The following is a 20,594-nucleotide window of genomic DNA, read 5'->3' as shown; positions in this document are numbered from 1 at the left end:
CTTAGCACACTCTTTATAGTTATACCGGGTAGCAAAATCAAACCAATACCAAGTTACCACAACAATATATTGCATGGAGCAATCTGGGATTCAAGAGCAGCTTTCAAGGATTTGAGAGAAAGATATTAAGAGAAAAGGGCTTACATTCTATCCAGCCATAATCAACCTTCAGCACCTAACCTGGAATAAATTTCATAACAAATAATTTAAAATGTCACTTTCAAATTCTCAACAAAATATCAAGCAGAAAATAAATGTTAGTTAAAACATTTTGCAACTTTTAAACAATTTTCTTTATATATAGCACAGGTATACATGCAGTTTCAACTTGTCTGAAAAAACCCTCTTTGCTTGGCTGAAGGGAATTGAAATGCTAACACAGTAAAATGTAAGGTCAAATACTAGGGAAGACTAACATGTATGGATCTTTCAATGTCATTTTTCTTGAGGAATAAATTTTGGAAAATAACTTCAAAAAGGATAGTTTATTGGTTCACGCTGCACGGCTTTCTGAACAAGCTCAGTCTGTTCCTTAACGTGAACTGAATAGAAACCAGTGGCTGAAGCAGCAGATGGAGCACGCCCAACATACTTAATGTCATCAAAAGTTCCTCTCCCCAGTACTTTCATGGCAGTGCAGAGGCGGGGTGCAACGTAATTGTATGCACCCATGTTCATTGGCTCTTCTTGGCACCAAACAATCTCGGCATCTAACAGAATCCAAGAAAAATTAGCAAGCTTCAATAAGTCAACAGAACTTACAGTACTCAATTAATGAAGAAACAACAGAACCACCTAGCTACTAGAATGTGACCTATAATGAAATTCACCTATATTCTGGTATGTTCATACTCCACTGTTTTTCCCTGGTTTAAAAGATTTGTAAGGATCATAGATTGATCAAGCTTCATCTTGGATGACCAGGTATGGCTATATCATACTATTTTAGGGTAAATTACATTTTAAACCCTATACTTTCAAAAAAAAAAATCAATTCAAACCATAAACCTATTATGCGTGATGTTGATAGAAAATGATTAAATAAAGTGATGTTGTATGACTTAGAGTGAAATAATGTCCATATATAATAGATACATGTTAAATTAACTACTGTGCATGTTTTGTATAAGCGTTTTTTTTATTAACGGTGTCACATAAATGAGTGCATGGTTTGCTTGAAAACATTTTTGAAAGTGTAGGGTTTAATTTGAAACTTCTAGAAGTATGGGGTAATTTGAAACAAACCCAAAACTGTGAGGGTGAGGTTTAAAATGTATTTTCACTACTATTTATCTATGGGGAGTGCCTGCCACCAATATGAAAAAGAAACCTATTATCCATGGGAGACATTGGACTGAGTGCCTGTCACAGATATGAATAAAGAAGCCAGGTAACCAATGTTAGATCTAAGTTTTGCTTGCATAAGGACATCCAATTTTTACATTATTATGGGGAAATATAACTAGTAAATCACTTTAAAAAAAAATATGGCCAGTAAGTACAAAAGAAAAGAAGGGGGCGTTTGAAGGGCTATTCAACTAAACCTAATTGATTATTTCTCTAGATGCAAATTCAAAATGCATACTTGGATATCGCTTCAGCTCCCGTTGGATAAGGTCATATGGGAAGGGGCAAAGCTGCTCCACCCTACATATTGCAACATCCTTAGCATCAACCTTTTTCCGTTCCTCATCAAGCTCATAATAAACCTGCAACAAACAGATTTGCATTAAAGGTCAGCATCTAACAACCAGGGAACAAAAGGAAATTGTACCAATGGCAAAACCAAACCATCTGAAATCATAATCCCCCAGGTAAGATTTATAAGAAGCCCTAACACTATGTTTACATGGAGAGATGGAAGAAGGGGAAGAGGGGAAGAGTGGAAAGCAACTAGAATGTACTAATTATTAATTCTTGCCACCTTCCCCTCTACACTCCCGCCATCTCTCTTCATTCCAAACATACCCTAAAGTAAATTAACCATAAGAAGCTAAATATTTGTTTGTATTATTTTATATAGAAAAAAAAAAGATTAAAACAAAAACCCAAAAAAACCTATATTCAGATGGAGGGAGATTGGGCATAAGAACAGGAGAGGAGAGTTGAAGGCGGCTGAGATGTTTTCAGTTCCAGCCACCTTCCCCTCCACTTCTCTCCCATCTCCCTCCAAACATACCCTAACTAATTTAACCATAAGAAGCTGAATATTTGTTTAGTCATTAAAAAAAAAAAAAAACCGCAGCAGTAAGAAGCACAACCTTTCCAGAGCAAAGAACCAGCCGTCGAATACCCTCTTCAAGATTGGAGTGGTCATTCTGGTCCTTTACAAGGCGCTTAAATCTGGTTCCCTGTTTGTCAAAACCTGGGTGGCCCTGGACGTCATCAAACTCAGACAAATTTGATTTGCAGTCCTTGTGACGAAGCAAGTTTTTAGGAGCCATTACAATGAGAGGCTTACGGAATTCCCTGTGTATCTGGGTAATGAAACAAAAAATCATATGAAATTATTAAAAAAAAACAAAAACACAAACAAACAAACACAAAATCAAAATCAAAACTAGAAAGTAAGTCATATTCCAATTAGTTGCACTCACTTGACGCCGCAAGACATGGAAGTAATTGGCAGGAGTTGTGACATTCACAACCTGCCAATTGCATTCCTGAATTTGTGTTCGAAGAGTTGGGTCCATCTCAGGAATAACATAAGGATTGTCATCACTCATCTGCCATAAAATTTAAGAATAAATATAAGCACAGGAACATCCTAGAGAATATTGACAATAATTTTATGAAGGAAAATCCTTAATAAAGAGAAATAACAGGAACACAATAGATATACATAAATAACAACAGTTTGGGCAGAGTACCTGAAGAAAACGCTCCAACCGTGCACTAGAATGTTCAGGGCCCTGGCCATCATAACCATGAGGAAGCAGCACAACAAGCCCAGTTTGGCGAAGCCACTTAGACTCCCCACTACTCAAAAACTGATCAAATATAACTTGGGCCCCATTAGCAAAATCACCAAACTGAGCTTCCCAGATTACCAACGAATTTGGATTTTCCATAGAGTAACCTAACTCAAACCCAAGAACACCAAACTCCGAAAGAGAACTGCACACAAGAACATATATTGCTCATCTAGAAGAAGTTAAAAGCCACAAAGCAAGATTACTCGGTGTACCAAGAGTTATATGGAAGAGTATAACAGTCTTTGAATATTTGGACTGACAGATAACTGTCCTGTAGTAAGGAGTTTGGGCAACAAGAAGTAGATACTGTCTCATGAATTATATCTATGTATGTAATCTATGGGACAGATTTTCCCTTCATCCGACCAACTATGTGGCAATTCAAATAATCCTCCACATTTACTTATAATCATATGACCTATTAGTAGTCATGTGAACTTGTTTAAATCACTTAATAAGACATTTTTGGATAAGTTACTTAATAAGACATGCGATTAAAACACATGCCAATGATCATCTTATCTCCACAAAACAGGTTGAATGAGATTCCTCCAAACCGGTTTGGTGGAAAACTTTGTCCTAATCTATATTAGCATACAAGTGCAGATGAAAAAATACAGAGGATTCTTTTTAGTTCAAAACACCCTATCTAAGGTCCTAAGGAATAATATAGTCTAATTTTATCACATTCTTAACAAATAAGACATTAGTGTGTAGATGAAATGATCCAATATCATCCCTCAGATTATCAATCAAAAAATAACATACAGTTTCATAAGGACTGAAATAGCACAACATTATGTAATTAGAACATGGACCTTTAAAGGTTTATTAAGACCACAAATGCCAAAGCTTCAAAAGTCCTATATAAATTTCAAGCATAAATAAAAGGGGGCAAAAAAAAATCCTCGCTTTCAATTAGGAAAATACCAAATCAAGAGGCATAATAACAAAGCAAGCACAGCAATATAATGTTTCATGCTACGAATTAATTAACGGCTTAATGCTAAAGTTGACAATAACACATAAATTTTACATAATTTTGATGTTATTTTTTATTTTGGTAAAGGGAAAGCAGTTACATCTACACCTGTGACGCAAAAACCTAACAGCATCCCTATCACCATCAAAATATGGACATGCATTCAGACATTGGGTAAACCCAAGGCACATTATCAGACATAATATATCAATGCATGAACTGCTAATAAGTTTCTTCCTCCTTTTTTTTTTTTTTTTTTTGTTCTTCTCAGCAGCAAAAGGGGTTAGAACCATAACACATAAAGCTCATGCACAGCAGAACTTGTAGTAAACAAAATTGTGAAACAAAAACAACAATTTTATTAGAAACAAAGGGTAATATTTGTAACACCCGCCTCACTTAAATTTAATTTAAATGTTTCTAGAGTGGAATTGGTGAATTATTTCATTTGTCTTGAAGGTGTTATTATTTTATTTTGTGATCACTACTGAGAAAATAAATAAAAGAGATATATTGATGCACGGGATAGTTAATTTGAAAGACATGGTCCAATTATAAATTGATTACAGAGATATCATTATTATTTATTTGGAGTTAAACATAATGTTTATAAGTATGGTGGGCTTCTTGGGGACCAAGTAAATAAGATACTATGCTTTTAACCCAAGCCAAAAAGAAAAGAAAAAAGTCGGTGCTTAACGTTTAAGCTTAAGAGTAGAGAATTAGGGCTTCTCTACATTGAAAAGAATAGAAGACCGTGGCACTACTAGAGGCAGCCAGCAAAGTTGTAAGTACTGAGGTAAACGTCTATCTACACATGCTTTATTGAAAATTGTTAAACGCATCTTTGACTTTGGAGCCTATGTCTCATAGTCTCATGGAAGTCTTAGACTTATACTGATAGTTTCATAGGAAAAGAGGTTATCATGGAAGTATGTATATAGACATACATTATTTTATTTATTTTGAAAGTCAGTTAAGAGATCTTTATATATATGTGAAGTAGTATTACCATTCTATATAAGTTAAGCCTATATAGACATCCACGGGTGGTGTTCGAATGGTCTATATATATGTAGAGCAAATTGTAGTATTAGAGATAACACTACAATTCAAATAGAATCTAGTATAGACATGATGTCTATTAGAAGGCTATGTCAGATTTAATATTGCGAAATCTTCAGAGTCAGATTTAATATTGTGAAATTTTCACAGTGACTAAGGAAAAGTTTTATAAGAGGATTTTTGAGGTTATTTGAAAACCTATATGCCCTTATTGAGTTATTTGATCCTTAATTAGGTTCTAGTTGACATCATCCCAAACAGCTGAAGTGAAGCTTGGTTTAGCTACTAGAGGTAAGCGGACTTCAGAACATGTCGTTTCTCAAGACGTGTATATTTATATACATACATATTTGCAAAAGTAAAGTTTCAAAATCTAAAATTATTGTCAATGCTTTACAAATACTTGTATTTTATTATTTCTTGTTTGTATGTTTGTTTGAAGCTGTATATGTTAAGAACGATTCAAAAAATATATTTTGAGAAAGGGTTCATTATATGATATATGATTTGTATTGACAAGATTGTAATAGTGTTGGTCTTTGGCTAAAGTAGTGTTATTGTGGTGTGGTGCAGTGTTTTCGTTTGCTCTTTGGAGTCGGTGTTATTGTTTGCTCTTTGGAGCTAGTGTTGCCTCTCTGAGCTTATTGGTATTGTTTCCCATGGGAATCACCCACCAAGTGTTTAACAATATATGTCTTTTTTTTTTTTTATAAGTAATAAAGATGTATATTCAAAAAAACCTCATGCATAACGGCATAAGGCATATCAAAGATTACAGAAAGAGAAAAGAAAAAACAAAGAGAAAACTAATTACAAAAAAGAGAACTAAGAAACATGGGGAGAGAATCACTAGAGGTGAGTTCCCAAGCCCTAGACTAGTCGAAAAGGGAGCCACTGAAAGAAGCAAGTAGCTAGTCATCAGTGATTTCCATGTCCTCCAACGTCCGCCAATTTCACTCCCTCCAAATACACCACATTAAGCACAACGGAGCTAAATTCCAAATGCTAGACGAATACTTTACCAACCAATTCCACCAACCAAAAAAAGTATCTGCAACCGATCTTGGCAAAACCTATGAAATTCCAAAAGATCTAAAAACTAAACTCCACAACTGATAAGCCTTTCCACAATGAAGTAGCAAATGATCCACCGTCTCCCCATTATAACGACACATAATGCAACAATTAACAAAATTAAACCCTCTACCTCGCAGATTGTCACCTGTAAGAATCTTGTCCCATACGGTGGTCCAAACAAAGAAAGAAACATACCGAGAAGCCTTAACCTTCCAAATACCTTTCCCAAGAAAGATAATAGGCAAGGGACCTCGTAGTTTATTATAAAACGAGCGGATATCAAAATCCCCATTCTTCGTTAACTTCCATCTCATACGGTCTCCATTCTCAGTTGGAGGTAAATTAGAACCCAAAGTACGAAGAAAATCATCCACAACACCTATCTTCCAATCATTTGGTCTCCGAATGAAGCAAACATCCCAGCTTCTCCATTCCTCTATTACCAACCGTTCTAGACAAGAGGCCACAGAGGCTGCTTTATTGGAAGCAATCCCAAACACAGCCAAAAAGGTCAATTGGAATGGTGAATCCCCACACCAACTATCTGTCCAAAACTTCACTCTATCCCCCACCCTACCTCAAACTGAATATTTTTGCTGAAAACCTCCCAACCCATCCGGATACTTCTCCACAAACCATCCCCATGTACACCTCTACCTAGCTTGGATGTCCATCCCCCCCACTCTTCCCCAAACTTCAAAGCTATAACCCTTCTCCAAAGCCTTGTCTCCTCAACCCCAAACCACCATAACCATTTCCCTAGTAAGGCTTTATTAAAAGTAGTTAATTTCCTTACTCCTAACCCACCATTATCCACAGGTGCACATACCTTATCCCACACCACCAAAATGTGTCTTGGAATCCCCCCACAAAAAATCTCTTTGCGACTTCTCAATTTTATTGGCCACATGTGTAGGGATAGTAAAAAGAGATAAAAAGTAAGTTGGAAAGCTAGATAACATACTCTTGAGCAATATCAGTCGTCCACCTTTTGACAAATATAGCTTCTTCCACCCAGCCAACTTACGCTTTATTTTCTCCAAGATAGGATTCCAAATAGTAGGGGACTTGTAGGAAGCCCCCAAAGGCATACCAAGATAGGTCATACGCAAAGACCCAATACTACAACCCAAAATCTCTGCCAAGGCATGGATATTATGAACCTCCCCAATGGAAACCATCTCACTCTTCAAACCATTAACCTTTAATCCTGTCACAGCTTGGAAACAAAGTAGTAGCATCCGAACATGTAGAATCTGCTCCACATCTACATCACAAAACAGAATCATATCATCCGCAAACAAAAGATGTGATACACATTCCCCTCCACCTTGCCTACCATTAGCCCTAAAACCATGAAGTAAACCAGCACCTTCAACTCTTTTCATCATCTTACTAAAAACCTCCATCATAACCAAAAACAACATAGGAGATAGTGAGTCCCCTTGTCTCAATCCCCTTGAGCTTCCAAAAAAGTCAGCTAGAGACCCATTAACCAAGACAGAGAACTGAACTGTAGATATACAAGTACGAATCCACCTACACCACTTCACCCCAAATCCCATTCTCTTTAGCAAATCTAGAAGAGTCTCCCAATTCACATGATCATAGGCTTTCTCAATATCCAGCTTACAAATAACCCCCAAAATCTTACTCTTCATCCGACTATCAACACACTCATTAGCAATACGAACTGAATCAAGTATCTGTCTACCGCCCACAAAACTATTCTGAGACTCAAATATTAGCTGATCCAAAACCTCTTTCAAGCGATTTCCCAAAACCTTAGCCAAGATCTTATATACACTTCCCACCAAGCTAATAGGTCTAAGGTCTCAAATATTGGAGGTAACTTTCTTCTTAGGGATTAAAGCTATGAAAGTTGCATTAAGAGATCTTTCAAACTTACTATGTTGATAAAACTCTTCAAACACAGCTAAAACATCACTTTCCACAACTCTCCAACAATGGTGGTAGAAGGCCATAGAAAAACCATCAGGATCTGAGGCTTTATCTCCTTCTAGCTCTTTGACAACTCAACGAATCTCCTCCTTTTCAAACCTCCGTTCAAGCCATTCCCTCTCCAACCCCTCAATTTGATCAAACTCCAGGCCTTCCACAAAAGGCTTCCACTCCTCTGTCTCCGTATACAATTTTTTATAAAACTGTACTACTTGGTCTGCCACTTCTAAGTCTTCCTCATAAATAACCCCATCCACCTCCAACATATTGAGATGATTATACCTTCTCCGAGAATTAGCTACCTTGTGGAAGAACTTAGTATTGTTGTCTCCTTCCTTAATGCAAAGCATCCTCGATTTCTGTCTCCATGAGATTTCTTCCAAAGAAAGAAGGTTCTCTATTTGAGATCTCACCACAACCCTCTCACTCATCTCCACTTCAGAAAGGCCAAACTCTCCATCCTTAGCATCTAATAATTTCAAGGCCTCCAATAATTCTTTCTTTTGACGAACTACATTTCCAAACTCACTATGGTTCCACTAAATAATGTCTCCTTTCAGAGCATTCAACTTCTTGGCAAGTACTTAACTAGGAGTACCTGAGAAAGAATATCGATTCCACCAAGAATGAACCCTATCTGTGAATCCATCTATCTTTAACCACATATTCTCAAACCTAAAAGGACTCTTCCCCTTCATTATCCCCCCTATCTCCACTAGTATAGGAAAGTGATCTGAAACCAGGCAAGGTAAAACCCACTGGATCACATCCGGGTAGTGGTCTTCCTAATCATGAGATACCAGAGCTCTGTCTATCTTAGACATCGAAAGCTGATCTGAACCATTAGACCAAGTATAACTCCCTCCCTCCAACGGTAAGTCTATCAAATTAAGCTCCTCAATAAACTCAAAAAAAGTCTCCATAGTCGAAGTAAGACGCGATCCACCCAACCGTTCACTTGGGAAGCGAACAATTTTGAAATCCCCTATGTAAAACCATGGAACATCCCAATATTGCTGAATTCCAATTAGCTCATCGCACATCTGCCCCTCAAATTATTATGATTTGGGCCATAAACCCCAGAACATGCCCAAAGAAAACCATCCCTCACATCCTGCCACTGAACCGACACGGAAAAGTAACCCACCATAACCTCTAACTTTTCTAAAACCCTCCTATCCCACATCATCATAACCCCACCAGCCGTTTGATCTGAATCCAAGGCCACCCAGTCCACATAAGGACAACTCCACAGGCTACAAACCATCCGTCTATCCATGCCTGCAAGCTTAGTTTCTTGAAGGCAGACTACATCACAATTCCACTCTCGTAGTCAATATGTCTTATCTAGCTAATGTTTTCCATATTTAACTATTGTTTTATTGTTGTTGGCTTTATAAGTGGAAAATTTGTTTATTACTATATTATACTGTTTCTACCTATTTAGGGTATTTTGACCAACTAAGTGGTTACTATTTTATTTAACTTATTTCATGATTTCAATGTTATAGTCAAATGTTTACTTTTTGACAATTTTACAGAATATATTCTATTACAGAATAAATGTTTTGTAAAGATTATATCTTGTCAATGATACTATTATTTTGTTTTGAGAGACATCCTTATGTTATATAGTCTCTTATTTGTCTTTTAGCTCACCTGCTTTCTCCACCCTTTCAAATTAGAATAGTGGAATCTCTTTTGGTGGATAATCATTGGAGCCATAGATTGAACACTTCATTAGGAGCTATGTTAGTTAATTGACTATGTTATTATGTTTCCTTAGGAACACTTCATTAGGAGCTATGTTAGTTAATTGACTATGTTATTATGTTTCCTTTGGATAGTGAGCTTAGTATTTGTGAAACTATTTGAGATTGTATTTGGGGACTTTATTGTTAAAGTTTTAGTCTAAAGGATTTTATAAGAAAGACTTGATGGTTTGATTTCTTATTTGTGGATATCTATATACGCTCTGTTCCATTATTTGAACTTTAGTATATAAGACAAGTGTATCTAAATCTGGGTTTTGGATTTGGGTCGTGACAATATTGTTTTGAATTACTTGCACAAGAAGAAAGTTACCACAGATTACCTGTTGCTAACAGTAAACATCTCCTCATTTTGGTTCATGATAACATGGTCTAGAGGGCAATACTTCTCCCCCGTTTCCTGATCATGAACTACTGCATGGCGATGACTAAATGTACCCCTTTCAACATCCTGACCACTCAATCGAACATGGTTACCCTCTGCAAGCAATGTGGCAAAAGCAAGTGCTTCCCCAACTGCCCAGTCTATGCCTTCACCTGTTTCAATCATTTGTGCACGTTGGTCATAGACCTTCTTTACGGCTCTGTGAGGCTTAAAATTATCTGGAAAAGTTGTGATTGCCTTGCCAACATTCTTCAAAATGTCTGGCTTTACCCTGTATATCAGCAAAGAAATTTTATTATATATATGCATTTGTATTTATACACACACACACAAACACCTAAATATATTTATAGTCAGAAACATCAAAATAGAAGTGAAAATTGACAACTCAACTCTACCTTAAACTAAGCCTTGATCCCAATTATATTGAGGTTCACTACCAATCCTCATCAACTAATTGGAATCGGCCACATATATTCTTTTTCTCAATTCTATCCTATATATAACCCATACCATACGCCACCTCACTAAGTAGCATATCCTTCTTCACTGCTATCTATGTTATTTAGGCACTTTAAAAAAATACTATGTTATTTTAGGGCACCCTCTACAACTTGACAAAAAATAGAAACACAAACATACCCAGTGTTCCGGATACGTGAAAGCTGTTCAGGTGATTTGAACCCAGACCAATGAGATGCAAGCCAGTCCCTTCTTTTTGGAACATAATCTTTGCTAGCCAAGAATTCTTCATTGAGTATTGTATTGACCTTATTGAGCAACTTATCAATGCCTTCCTTTGTCACCTGCCCGGATTCTAGAAGTTTATTTTGATAGATCTCAAGAGTTGATGGATGATTCCGGATAACCTGTTAGCCCCAATCAAGTTAGACATCTAAGCAGTTTGGTTGACTAAAGTCATAAGCAGCAATCAGTAATCTATGTGAAGCATCAGCAGTAAGAACAAGTGAGGATCATCTTGAAGGAAAAAAAAGATAAAAAATTCAGTAAGAATGTAAGTCAAATCAAACAGGAACAAAAAACTTCAAGGAACTGTAGAGAAAGGGCTAACCTTGTACATTTTGGGCTGTGTGAAGGACGGCTCATCAATCTCATTGTGCCCAAAACGACGATAACACACTAAATCAACCACAACATCTGAATGGAATGTCTGGCGCCACTCAGCCGCAAGCTCACAAACATGAACTACTGCCTCCATATCATCACCATTTACATGGAAAATTGGGGCACTCAATGCTTTGGCAACATCAGTGCAATACTGTGAAGATCTCCCTGCCCTTGGATCAGTAGTGAACGCAACTTGGTTGTTCACCACTATGTGTATAGTGCCACCAGTAGCATAGTTTGGAAGAGCACTAAGATGTAGAGTCTCATATACTACTCCTTGTCCAGCAAAGCTACCATCTCCATGAATAAGAATACCCATATTCTTGGTCCTGTCCATATCATTTGAGTAATACTGCTTTGCTCTAGTTTTTCCGACAACAACGGGGTCCACAGCTTCCAAGTGGCTTGGATTTGCAACCAGAGACAAATGAATTCTCTTTCCACCTCTAGTTGGTCGATCATAAGAAGTTCCTAGGTGATACTTGACATCGCCAGTTCCTGTATAAAGCCCAACTTCATCCACAGGCTTTGTACCACCACTAAACTCACTAAATATCTGACGCAGTGGCTTCCTAACCACATTACCCAATACATTCAATCTTCCCCTATGAGGCATTCCAATAACTATACTCTCAACACCAAGATCGGCTGCCCTATCAAACATCTCCTTCATGCCTGGAATCAGAGTCTCCCCACCTTCAAGCCCAAACCTCTTTGCCGTTGTCCACTTAGTGGCCAAGAAGTTCTCAAACTGTGTACTCCATATAAGCCTATCAAGAATTACCTCACGGCGCTGCCGGTTGTATTGCATCGATGTGGGGGTTTCAATCTTGTCTCTTAACCAATTACATTTATTACGATCTGGGATGTGCATGTACTCATACCCAATGCTCCCACAGTAAGCCTGCTCAAGCCGGGTCAATATGGATCTAAGGGTTTGCACAGGTCGGTTCTCAGACAAAAACCCAGCCATCCTCCACACACCCAAAAAGAATTCTCTATCAAGATCAGCTTCTGTGAACCCATAAAGTGCAGGGTCCAATTCTTCCGGGATTTCTCGTTCTTCCAAACCCAAGGGATCCAACTTGGCTTTCATGTGACCATTAACCTGGTAAGCCCTCACAAGCAATAGCAACCGCATACTCTCTTGAATTGTTTGGCCTGAAATTCCAGGGGACGTGGCAGCCTGACCCACGAAATTCCTAAAGAAATTGTCCCATGACTCATCCACACTATTTGGGTCAGCTTCCCAAGCCCTTTGAAGCTCCTCTAAGTAGACACTGCTTGTCCCATCTAGGAAGCTGTCAGTTAGCCTAGACAAGGGCACAGGACGAGGTACAGGTGCTGCTTGCGCCTTTGATCTGAATACAGTGGTGTGAAAATACCGATTCTGTGAGGGAAGTATCCGTGTTCGTGATGCATTTGACCCACCTTGAGATAGAGTTCTCCTAATAGCAAGCTTTGCTACCCCAGAGCCAGCTCTAAACCAACCCATCTCTATCGATCCAAACTATAAAACAGAAAACAGCAGTGACTTAAGTCTCTCAAGGCTCAAATGGACATAGAAGCCTAATTCTAACTTGTCAGAATCCAAGCATTCACTAGAAGAAACAAATAGACCATGGAGCAATAATAACAGGAATAAAAAACAGCAAACCAGCAAAAGAACATCATAAACATTAAACCAAAATTTACACCTTGACATGTATCTAAAACCAGAAATGAGCATAAAAGCCATTAAGGACCCAATCAATTACAACCTACTCTTGATATAGAAAACCCAAAATCTCAGAATTGCTAGAAAAGCCACAAGCTTTACATCACTATTATATAGCAAACCCAAAATCATGCAATTATCCAACGAAATTACTCTAACCAGAACCAGAACAATGCAAAAACCAATCAATTATATAACACGCAAGCATCTAGTTGCTGACAAATCGTAGTAAATTAAAACCCCAAAAAAAAAGCATATGGAATTTTATTAATATATAACTCTAACCCTGTTCACTTAATCAGTTATTCGATCAGAAACCCACTTTTAGATTGAAAATGCTCATAAGCCAAAAGAGAAACAAAACCAGATATCGAAATATAAAAAAAAAAATTGCAAGAGAAATCCTAGAAAAGCATCGTACAAAGTATCAAAAACTTGTTCAGGATTTTGTTTCGTTTAGGTTTGGAATCCCTGTCCTTACCGTTGGAAGAAGCAGAAAGAGCTGACCGGGCCAAATTCCAAACCAAACCAGACAGAAAACTGAAACGGTGCTTTTTTTATATTTTAAAAAATTATATATTATTTTTGAGACAGAACAGAACTGTGTGTTTATCAAAAAAAAAAAATAATAAAGAAGAACAGAACTGCGTGGAAAACCCTCGGGCCTATGTTTGATTTACTAATTTACCCTTCAACTAAGGGTGGATTTTTTTTTTAAATAACTATAAAATCCAAACTATTTTATTAGTTAGCTAAGGTTTGAAACTATTTTGGTATCTAACAAATAGAGTTCAAAGGAGTCGATTTTGGTGTATAAATCGAGTATATTGCACTCGATTTCCCATTGCACAGCAGCTGAGCTGGATACACTGTCCACATAGGCTGGAAATCGAGCAGAAAGGACTCGCTTTTCCTCCTTGAAAATCGAGCTCAAAGGACTCGGTTTTGTTTAATGGAAACTGAGCCCTCTGAACTCGATTTCAGTTCAGCCAAAACATGGATTTTTTTCTATCTTCCTTTCCTTTCTCTCCAAATGCCGTCCCACTCCACTTCCAAGCCCCAAAAACCCATGAACAAATCAAATCCAAAACAAAAAATCAAACCCACTCTCCAACGTGTTCTTCTCCTCCACTGGAGCGGCGGCGAGAAACCTTGTGTCCGATTCGATTTCCATCGCCTGAGTTTGTTAATCAACGAGAAACCGCCTGGGTTTGGTAATTGGCGCTTGGGTTTTTGCATTGTTGCTTCTTTCTTCCACTGGAGCGGCGGCGAGGAACCACACGGTTGCTGGGTTGCTTCTTTCTTCTAATGGGTTTTTGCTGGGTTGCTGGGTTTTTGCATCGTTGCATCATTGCTTCTTGCTGGGTTTGGTAATCGGCGCCTGGTTTTACTTGCTTCTTTCTTCTTGTTCATCGCATTTTGATCTCTGTTTCTGCGTTACTAAATCGAGTCCATAGGACTTGATTTAAATGTATAAAAATCGAGTCCAATGGACTCGGTTTCTAGGCTCAGAAACCAAGTCCATTGGACTCGATTTCTCGCCTACGTGGACCACCTCAGCTGCTGGCAAAATAATAAATAACAAACCCAGAAATCGAGTCCTCTGAACTCGAATTGCTAGATGCCAAATTAGTTTGAGACGTTTCCTAACTAATGATATTGTTTGGGTTTTGTAGTTATTTTCTAAAAAATCCCGCTAAGGCTCATCGGATTCATATAAATCATGACGAAAACCACATTTTCATCCCTATATTTTCACGCGGTTCTCACTTTGATCCTTAACTTTTTTTTCCACCGCTTTTAGTCCCTATCCTAAAAAATATGTCTCGTTTTTGTCCGTGCCGTTACATCAAAAACAAAAATTGCACAGATGGCAAACGGAGTGCACTGTTGGCACACTAAAAGTTAACGTGACTATTAAAATAATAATAATAAATGTTATTTGGCATTAAAAAATGCCACGTCAACATCTAAATTTTAAAAAAAAAAATTTAACTAAATAAAAAAATCAAAACAGAATTAAAATTCAAAATTCAAATGAATTTAGATCTAAAAGTATATTGAATAAGAACATCAACCCAGATTTAAGAACTCAAAACTAAAAACCAAAAATCACAAATAACTCAGAAAATAAGAACACAAAATTAAAAATCAGATCCACAAAATTAAACAGAAGCCTTAGCAGTCTCAAGATCCTCATCAAAGAACATATCCCATTTCCCATCCCACCTGATGAAAAACTCAGTATCCTCATAATACTTCACTCTATGCACATCCCCAGGAGGAGTAAACAAAAAAATCCCCAATACCCAAATCATATCTCTCCTTTTTGCTCAAATTCCACACACACTTCTTCCCCTCCATCACCACCAAATCATGCCCAAAAGTATGATGATGAGCCGGCTCCACACTCCCAGCTTTAAACCTCACAATAGCTGATGTGGGAGTCTCTCTCAAAATCTTCATAGACCCCCCTGGGATTATATCAATCGGATTCAATTTCCTATTCTTCACCAAACAACAAATAACACATTTTGCAAATTCATCAAATTGAGAAGAACCAGCCCACCAGCGCCGACGAGGTCCGCACTCTTTGGATCAGAGACCTCCAGTACTAGATAGACAAGAATTATCTCTGGATCGAAGAACCCACATCACTTTTCTACATGCTTTTTATTCGTTTTTGGTTTCTGGGTTTTGATCTGTGAGATCATGTTGTGTGTTTTGTGTTTTGTGTTTTTTTTTTTTTTTTTTTTGGTTATGTGGTTTAGGTGTTTGATTTATTGTCTCTAAGACTGCTTTGTCAGAATGGTTGTTTTGTTGCACACCCATTTTTTTTTTCGATCATGTTCATGTTTCTGTTATCTTTTGGTTGTGAAACTTTGTGGGCTTTACATTATGTGGTGCAAGGAGAAGGGTTTCTCATTGTTCTTATTCATGGATTTGGTGCTTCTGCATTTCAAATCAAAGTGTGTGTGTGTGTGTGTGTGTGTGTGTGTGTGTGTGTTTTTATTTTATTTTATTTTTTATTTATGGGTTTGTGTTCTTAGATCTGAGTTGGTGTTTTTGTTGTTCTTGTTCAAGACACACTTGGATCTCAATCCATGTGATTTTTAGTTTTTAATTTTTTTATTTAGTTAAAATTAATAAATTTTTTTTTTTAATTTGAATGCTGACGTGGCATTTTTTTTAATGCCAGCTAACATTTTATTATTATTATTTTAATGGCCATGTTAGTTTTTAGTGTGTCAACAATGCACTTCGTTTGCCACTTGTACAAATTCCTTCTCTGATGTAACGGCAGAGACAAAAACGAGACGCATTTTCCAAGATAGGGACTAAAAGCATTGGATAAAAAAGTTAAGCACCAAAGTGGAATCGTGTGAAAATGTAGGGATGAAAATGTGGTTTTTGCCTATAATCATTATACCCTTATCACACGCGCTCCGCAATGATGCACTTTTTTATTTTGAGTTTAATATAATTTTTTAATTTGAATTTATCTATTATTAATGAGGTTACACATGAAGAAATTTTTAAAAAACTAAAATTTAGAATTTGAAATTGAGTAAATGGCTAGGTTTAGTGTGTGCTAGTTTTTAGGAAAAAATATATTAAACGTGTATGAGATATATTTAAATAGAGAGTGTGCTAATTTTTAGGAAAAAAGTTTCTTTGGTAGTTTTTTTTTTTTTTTGAGTTTTATTGAATTACAATTTTAACCCTTTTTTATTTTTTACGAATAAGGATTATCTAATTAGATTAGGAGTATTTTTGACATTTTTTGAAATCATAACTAACTTTCTGAATCTTCTTAATATATAGAGATGACTCTTTTTAATCCAAGTCCGGATTAATGTAAGGTCAACTGATAAGACCATTCTAGGGTTTTTCTTTTCTTTTCTTTTTTCACCAAAAGTTGGGCTCAGCCTCTTCTTTTCTCTTTTTATTTTTCCAGGAGAAAATTTAAGAGATTAGAGCATAAGCATTAGGAATTGTAAAAAAAAATGTCATTTTAGCATGCCAAAAAACTATTTTATTATTTTAGAATACCATTTTACAATTTACCCTACATCAGGTCCTCTATTATTCAATTTGATACAATAAAATAATATTTAAAAAAAAAAAAAAAAAAAAAAAAAAAAAAAAAAAAACTCAGCTTAATGCAAGGCCACCATCCAACAACCAAACCACAGCCATAACCAGCGGCCACCAACAAAACAATCACCACATCCTCCAACAAATTAAAAGGCTAAAAACCTACAAATAAAAGGAAAACCCACATCCTCCAACAAAAGAAAGATTTAAAGGGAGAGAGGAGTGTCGTGGGCCATTGGTCATCATTATGAGTTGCCTTCTCCATAACCACTAGCCTAAAACTCAACCAACAACCGCCCCAAAACCCTAACCCAACCAACCCATCGACTTCCTCAACCATCCGACCAAAAACCCCAACCCATTGACTACCAAACTCAACCAACCACTAGCTCAAAACCCATAACATCGCCGCAACCAACCTCTACCCACAACCCACAATGCCGCCAACCTAAAACGTCGATCCACAACATTGCTGTAATTAACCTCGACCCACAACCTAAAAAACACACTTGATGCTAATCACAACGCTGCCGCTTAAAAAGAGTGAAGAAAGAAATTTATTTAAGTTTGATCTAAGGTGCAGAGAGAGGGAGTCGTTTGATGTTAAGGGTGGGGGATGGGCTACAAATATGATCTGAAGAAGAGTGAGGGAGAGAGGGAGAGAGAGAGAGAGAGACAACACGTGGAGGTAAGAGAAATAAAGTTGAATAAAAAAGTTATAACACATCTATCTATATCCTTATATTATTGGAACGACATTGTAGTAAATGCCAAACTGATATGACATTTGGCACATCTCATGAGAGTTAGTTTTTGGTATTTGGTGTGCCAAATGCTAAAAATATAGCATTTGGCACACTTGATGCCAATGCTCTTACAAGATAAAGTTTGGCATCTTTCTTGCTATTCTAACAACTATTAGGAACCTTCAAAATAGTAGGAACCTTCAAAACTTCTTGCCAGCATCTTAAGGTCACCTCTAAGGGGTCCCTCCCTGTAATGGTGTGTAGGACAAGGAACTATATACACTTAAGGGAATAGTTAGATACTCAAAGAAATCTAAATACCCTTATTTGTTAAAAAAAAACATTAAAAAAAAATATGATTTCCTTATCTTCTTTGTTATAATGAGATCATCCATTATATTTATGAAAACTTTGTAGAAAGTACAAACTAAAGTTGGGAATCTTGTACCATATAGAGTAGTACAATAAGTATTTATCATGATTTAATACAACACTCTATAGACACCCGATTTTACAATCCACAATCATCCTCAATTTATGGCAAAATTATATTTTCATATCTCAAGGGTGAAATCATAATTTTGACCATTAGATTTGTAAAATTTCCATGTAAAACATATATTGAAGTCTTAAAGATGAAAGCGATGTGTCAAGAGTTCCAATTGGACTGCTGGATCAAAATTTGAGGCTAAATCAAGTTTTAACCTTTGATATGATTAGGTTTTATTTTTTTATATATATATTTTTTTTATTTTTAGAGATAGTTTTTAACCTATAGATTCAGGACCTGATGATTGCTATTTATCATCAGATCAAGATACCAATTGGTTTTTGGTGTAGGTAGGGATCGAATCCTAGATCTCTTATTTAACGATAAGAGATTTTACCAGTTGAGCTAATTAAAATTCACTATGATTAGAATTGGAAACATGCAATTATGGTAAATTGATTATTATTTTGGTCTTCTAAAGGATTAATTATAATTAATGAGACGTCATAATAAAATTGATCTAGACTTAGGACAAAGGTGTTCAATTGCACAAGGGATTATGTGATTGTAATAAATAGATGATCTTAATTTTAAATTGGAATCGGCTTGGGTCCAATGCATAGGCACTAGACCTAGTCTATATATATATATATATATATATATATATAAACTAGTGTGTAGTCCCGTGTATATGCACGGATACAATATAAAACAATTACAATTATATATTTTTTTAAGAAGAGATTCAAATTATATATGGTATTAGCTTACACTTTTTTAAAACCATACATTTCTAAAAAAAATGTAATGGTTTCTCATTATTTATATATATAATTTAGAATTTAATTGGATTTAGACTCTTCGATTTTTTCACTCAATAATTCACTTGCCACAAAAATTAAAAAAATAAATGGACATGTGGCAGAAAATTGGACTCCAATTTAGAATCTAATTAGAATTGGACTCTTTGATTTTTATACTCAATAATTCACTTGGCATAAAATTAAAAATTAAATGGGACACGTGGCACAAAATTGAGAATTAAATTAAAATCTAATTAGATTTTCTCTAAACTTTGACTATTTATATATACTAGCCTGTAACCTCATGCATATGCATGAATATACTTAAAAGATATACATAGTATAATTCTTACATATATAATTTAAATATTATTAATAGTTGTGGGGCCAAAGAAATTGTGACTCTGGCCCATTTTACCTTAGGGCCCAAGGCCCGAGCCGAGGTGGGATATAGCCGAGGACGTACAATAAAAGTCCAAGTAGCCTTGAGACATAGCCGAGGATGACTCTGTCCTCAGCATCCCCAAGGCCCTCCTAAAGGAAAGGGTCAGAACGGTATAGGAACAGTTTTGGGAAAAACCTAAAATATTCGTGTTGATAGAGAAAGGACCCCTGGATAATATGGCGACAAAGGACAAAAGAAAAGCTGCCATTACTGCCATTGAATACTCTGCGTCAAACAGAGCAATGTTTTTCAGCTTTTACAACCACCCCCAACCACTTTGAGTATAGGCTGATGGGACAAGTATCAGTCCTGGAAAGTCGAACCTACACGTGGACGTTGGATGAGGGGTGCAGGCTAATATAAAAGGAGAAGTAAGCAATCCAGAAAAGCGGCTGGGGGAAAAAAGGCTAAGAACCAGAGCCTCCTAGGCCGTACCGAGGAGAAAGACTTCTCGAGCGAACAAAGTTTATTTCCGTATGAACACCACGACTAACTATCGTCCGGTGACCAAGGCCTAACCTTTCAAACTCACGCTCTACAAATTATATTGTTTGGGCCCTTAATGTACGAACTCAACATCATTTTGGGATCGTTACGAATTGAATCCTTACAATTGGCGCCGTCTGTGGGAATGACTTGTGTGTTGGCATAGGCGGTGGGTCGAGAAAGTCCCCCCATCACTTCCAACAGCCCGTTGTAGTGCCCTAACATAAAATTCCATTAGGGGCTACGCTTTTCCATTAGGGGCTACGCTTCGAAGCGTCAGTAGCGCGGATGGTTCTAGGGGCTTGGCCGAAGGGCTAATCCCCCCAAACCAATGTCCCGCGGCTTGGCCGATGGGCTAATCCCCCCTAACTAAAGAAAATATCTAAGTTTTGGACAGAACCAAGGTATTGGATGGTCCACGGACTCAAACCTATGGGGAAACCAACTACTTAAAAAGCTAAGT

At 36.8% G+C, this 20,594-nt stretch overlaps 1 protein-coding gene across 1 annotated transcript; it reads right to left on the bottom strand.

The window, feature by feature from the left end:
- Positions 1-278: 278 nt before the first annotated feature.
- On the bottom strand, positions 279-13,652 carry LOC115953765 (2-oxoglutarate dehydrogenase, mitochondrial-like). The gene is made up of 9 exons (XM_031071560.1): positions 13,545-13,652; positions 11,291-12,856; positions 10,861-11,087; positions 10,157-10,489; positions 2,871-3,117; positions 2,598-2,726; positions 2,262-2,477; positions 1,586-1,709; positions 279-710 (listed from the first exon to the last, which is right to left on the bottom strand). The coding sequence occupies exons 2-9, from the start codon at positions 12,839-12,841 to the stop codon at positions 472-474; spliced, it is 3,066 nt and encodes a 1,021-aa protein (XP_030927420.1). The 5' UTR covers positions 12,842-12,856; positions 13,545-13,652; the 3' UTR covers positions 279-471.
- Between the last annotated feature and the right edge of the window lie 6,942 nt (positions 13,653-20,594).

Source organism: Quercus lobata, chromosome 7 (genome assembly GCF_001633185.2).
Source record: "Quercus lobata isolate SW786 chromosome 7, ValleyOak3.0 Primary Assembly, whole genome shotgun sequence".
NCBI classification, from domain to species: domain Eukaryota; kingdom Viridiplantae; phylum Streptophyta; class Magnoliopsida; order Fagales; family Fagaceae; genus Quercus; species Quercus lobata.
The sequence above is the reverse complement of the archived record's forward strand: the minus strand, read 5'-3'. Positions and strand labels throughout refer to the sequence as shown.

Excerpts from the sequence above, each read along its gene's own strand:
- LOC115953765 (XM_031071560.1), bottom strand. The coding sequence starts at position 12,841 with ATGGGTTGGTTTAGAGCTGGCTCTGGGGTAGCAAAGCTTGCTATTAGG. Across the intron at positions 2,727-2,870 it reads GGTTGGAGCGTTTTCTTCAG|ATGAGTGATGACAATCCTTA; the intron begins GTACTCTGCCCA and ends ATTTTATGGCAG. Across the intron at positions 2,478-2,597 it reads TCCATGTCTTGCGGCGTCAA|ATACACAGGGAATTCCGTAA; the intron begins GTGAGTGCAACT and ends TTCATTACCCAG.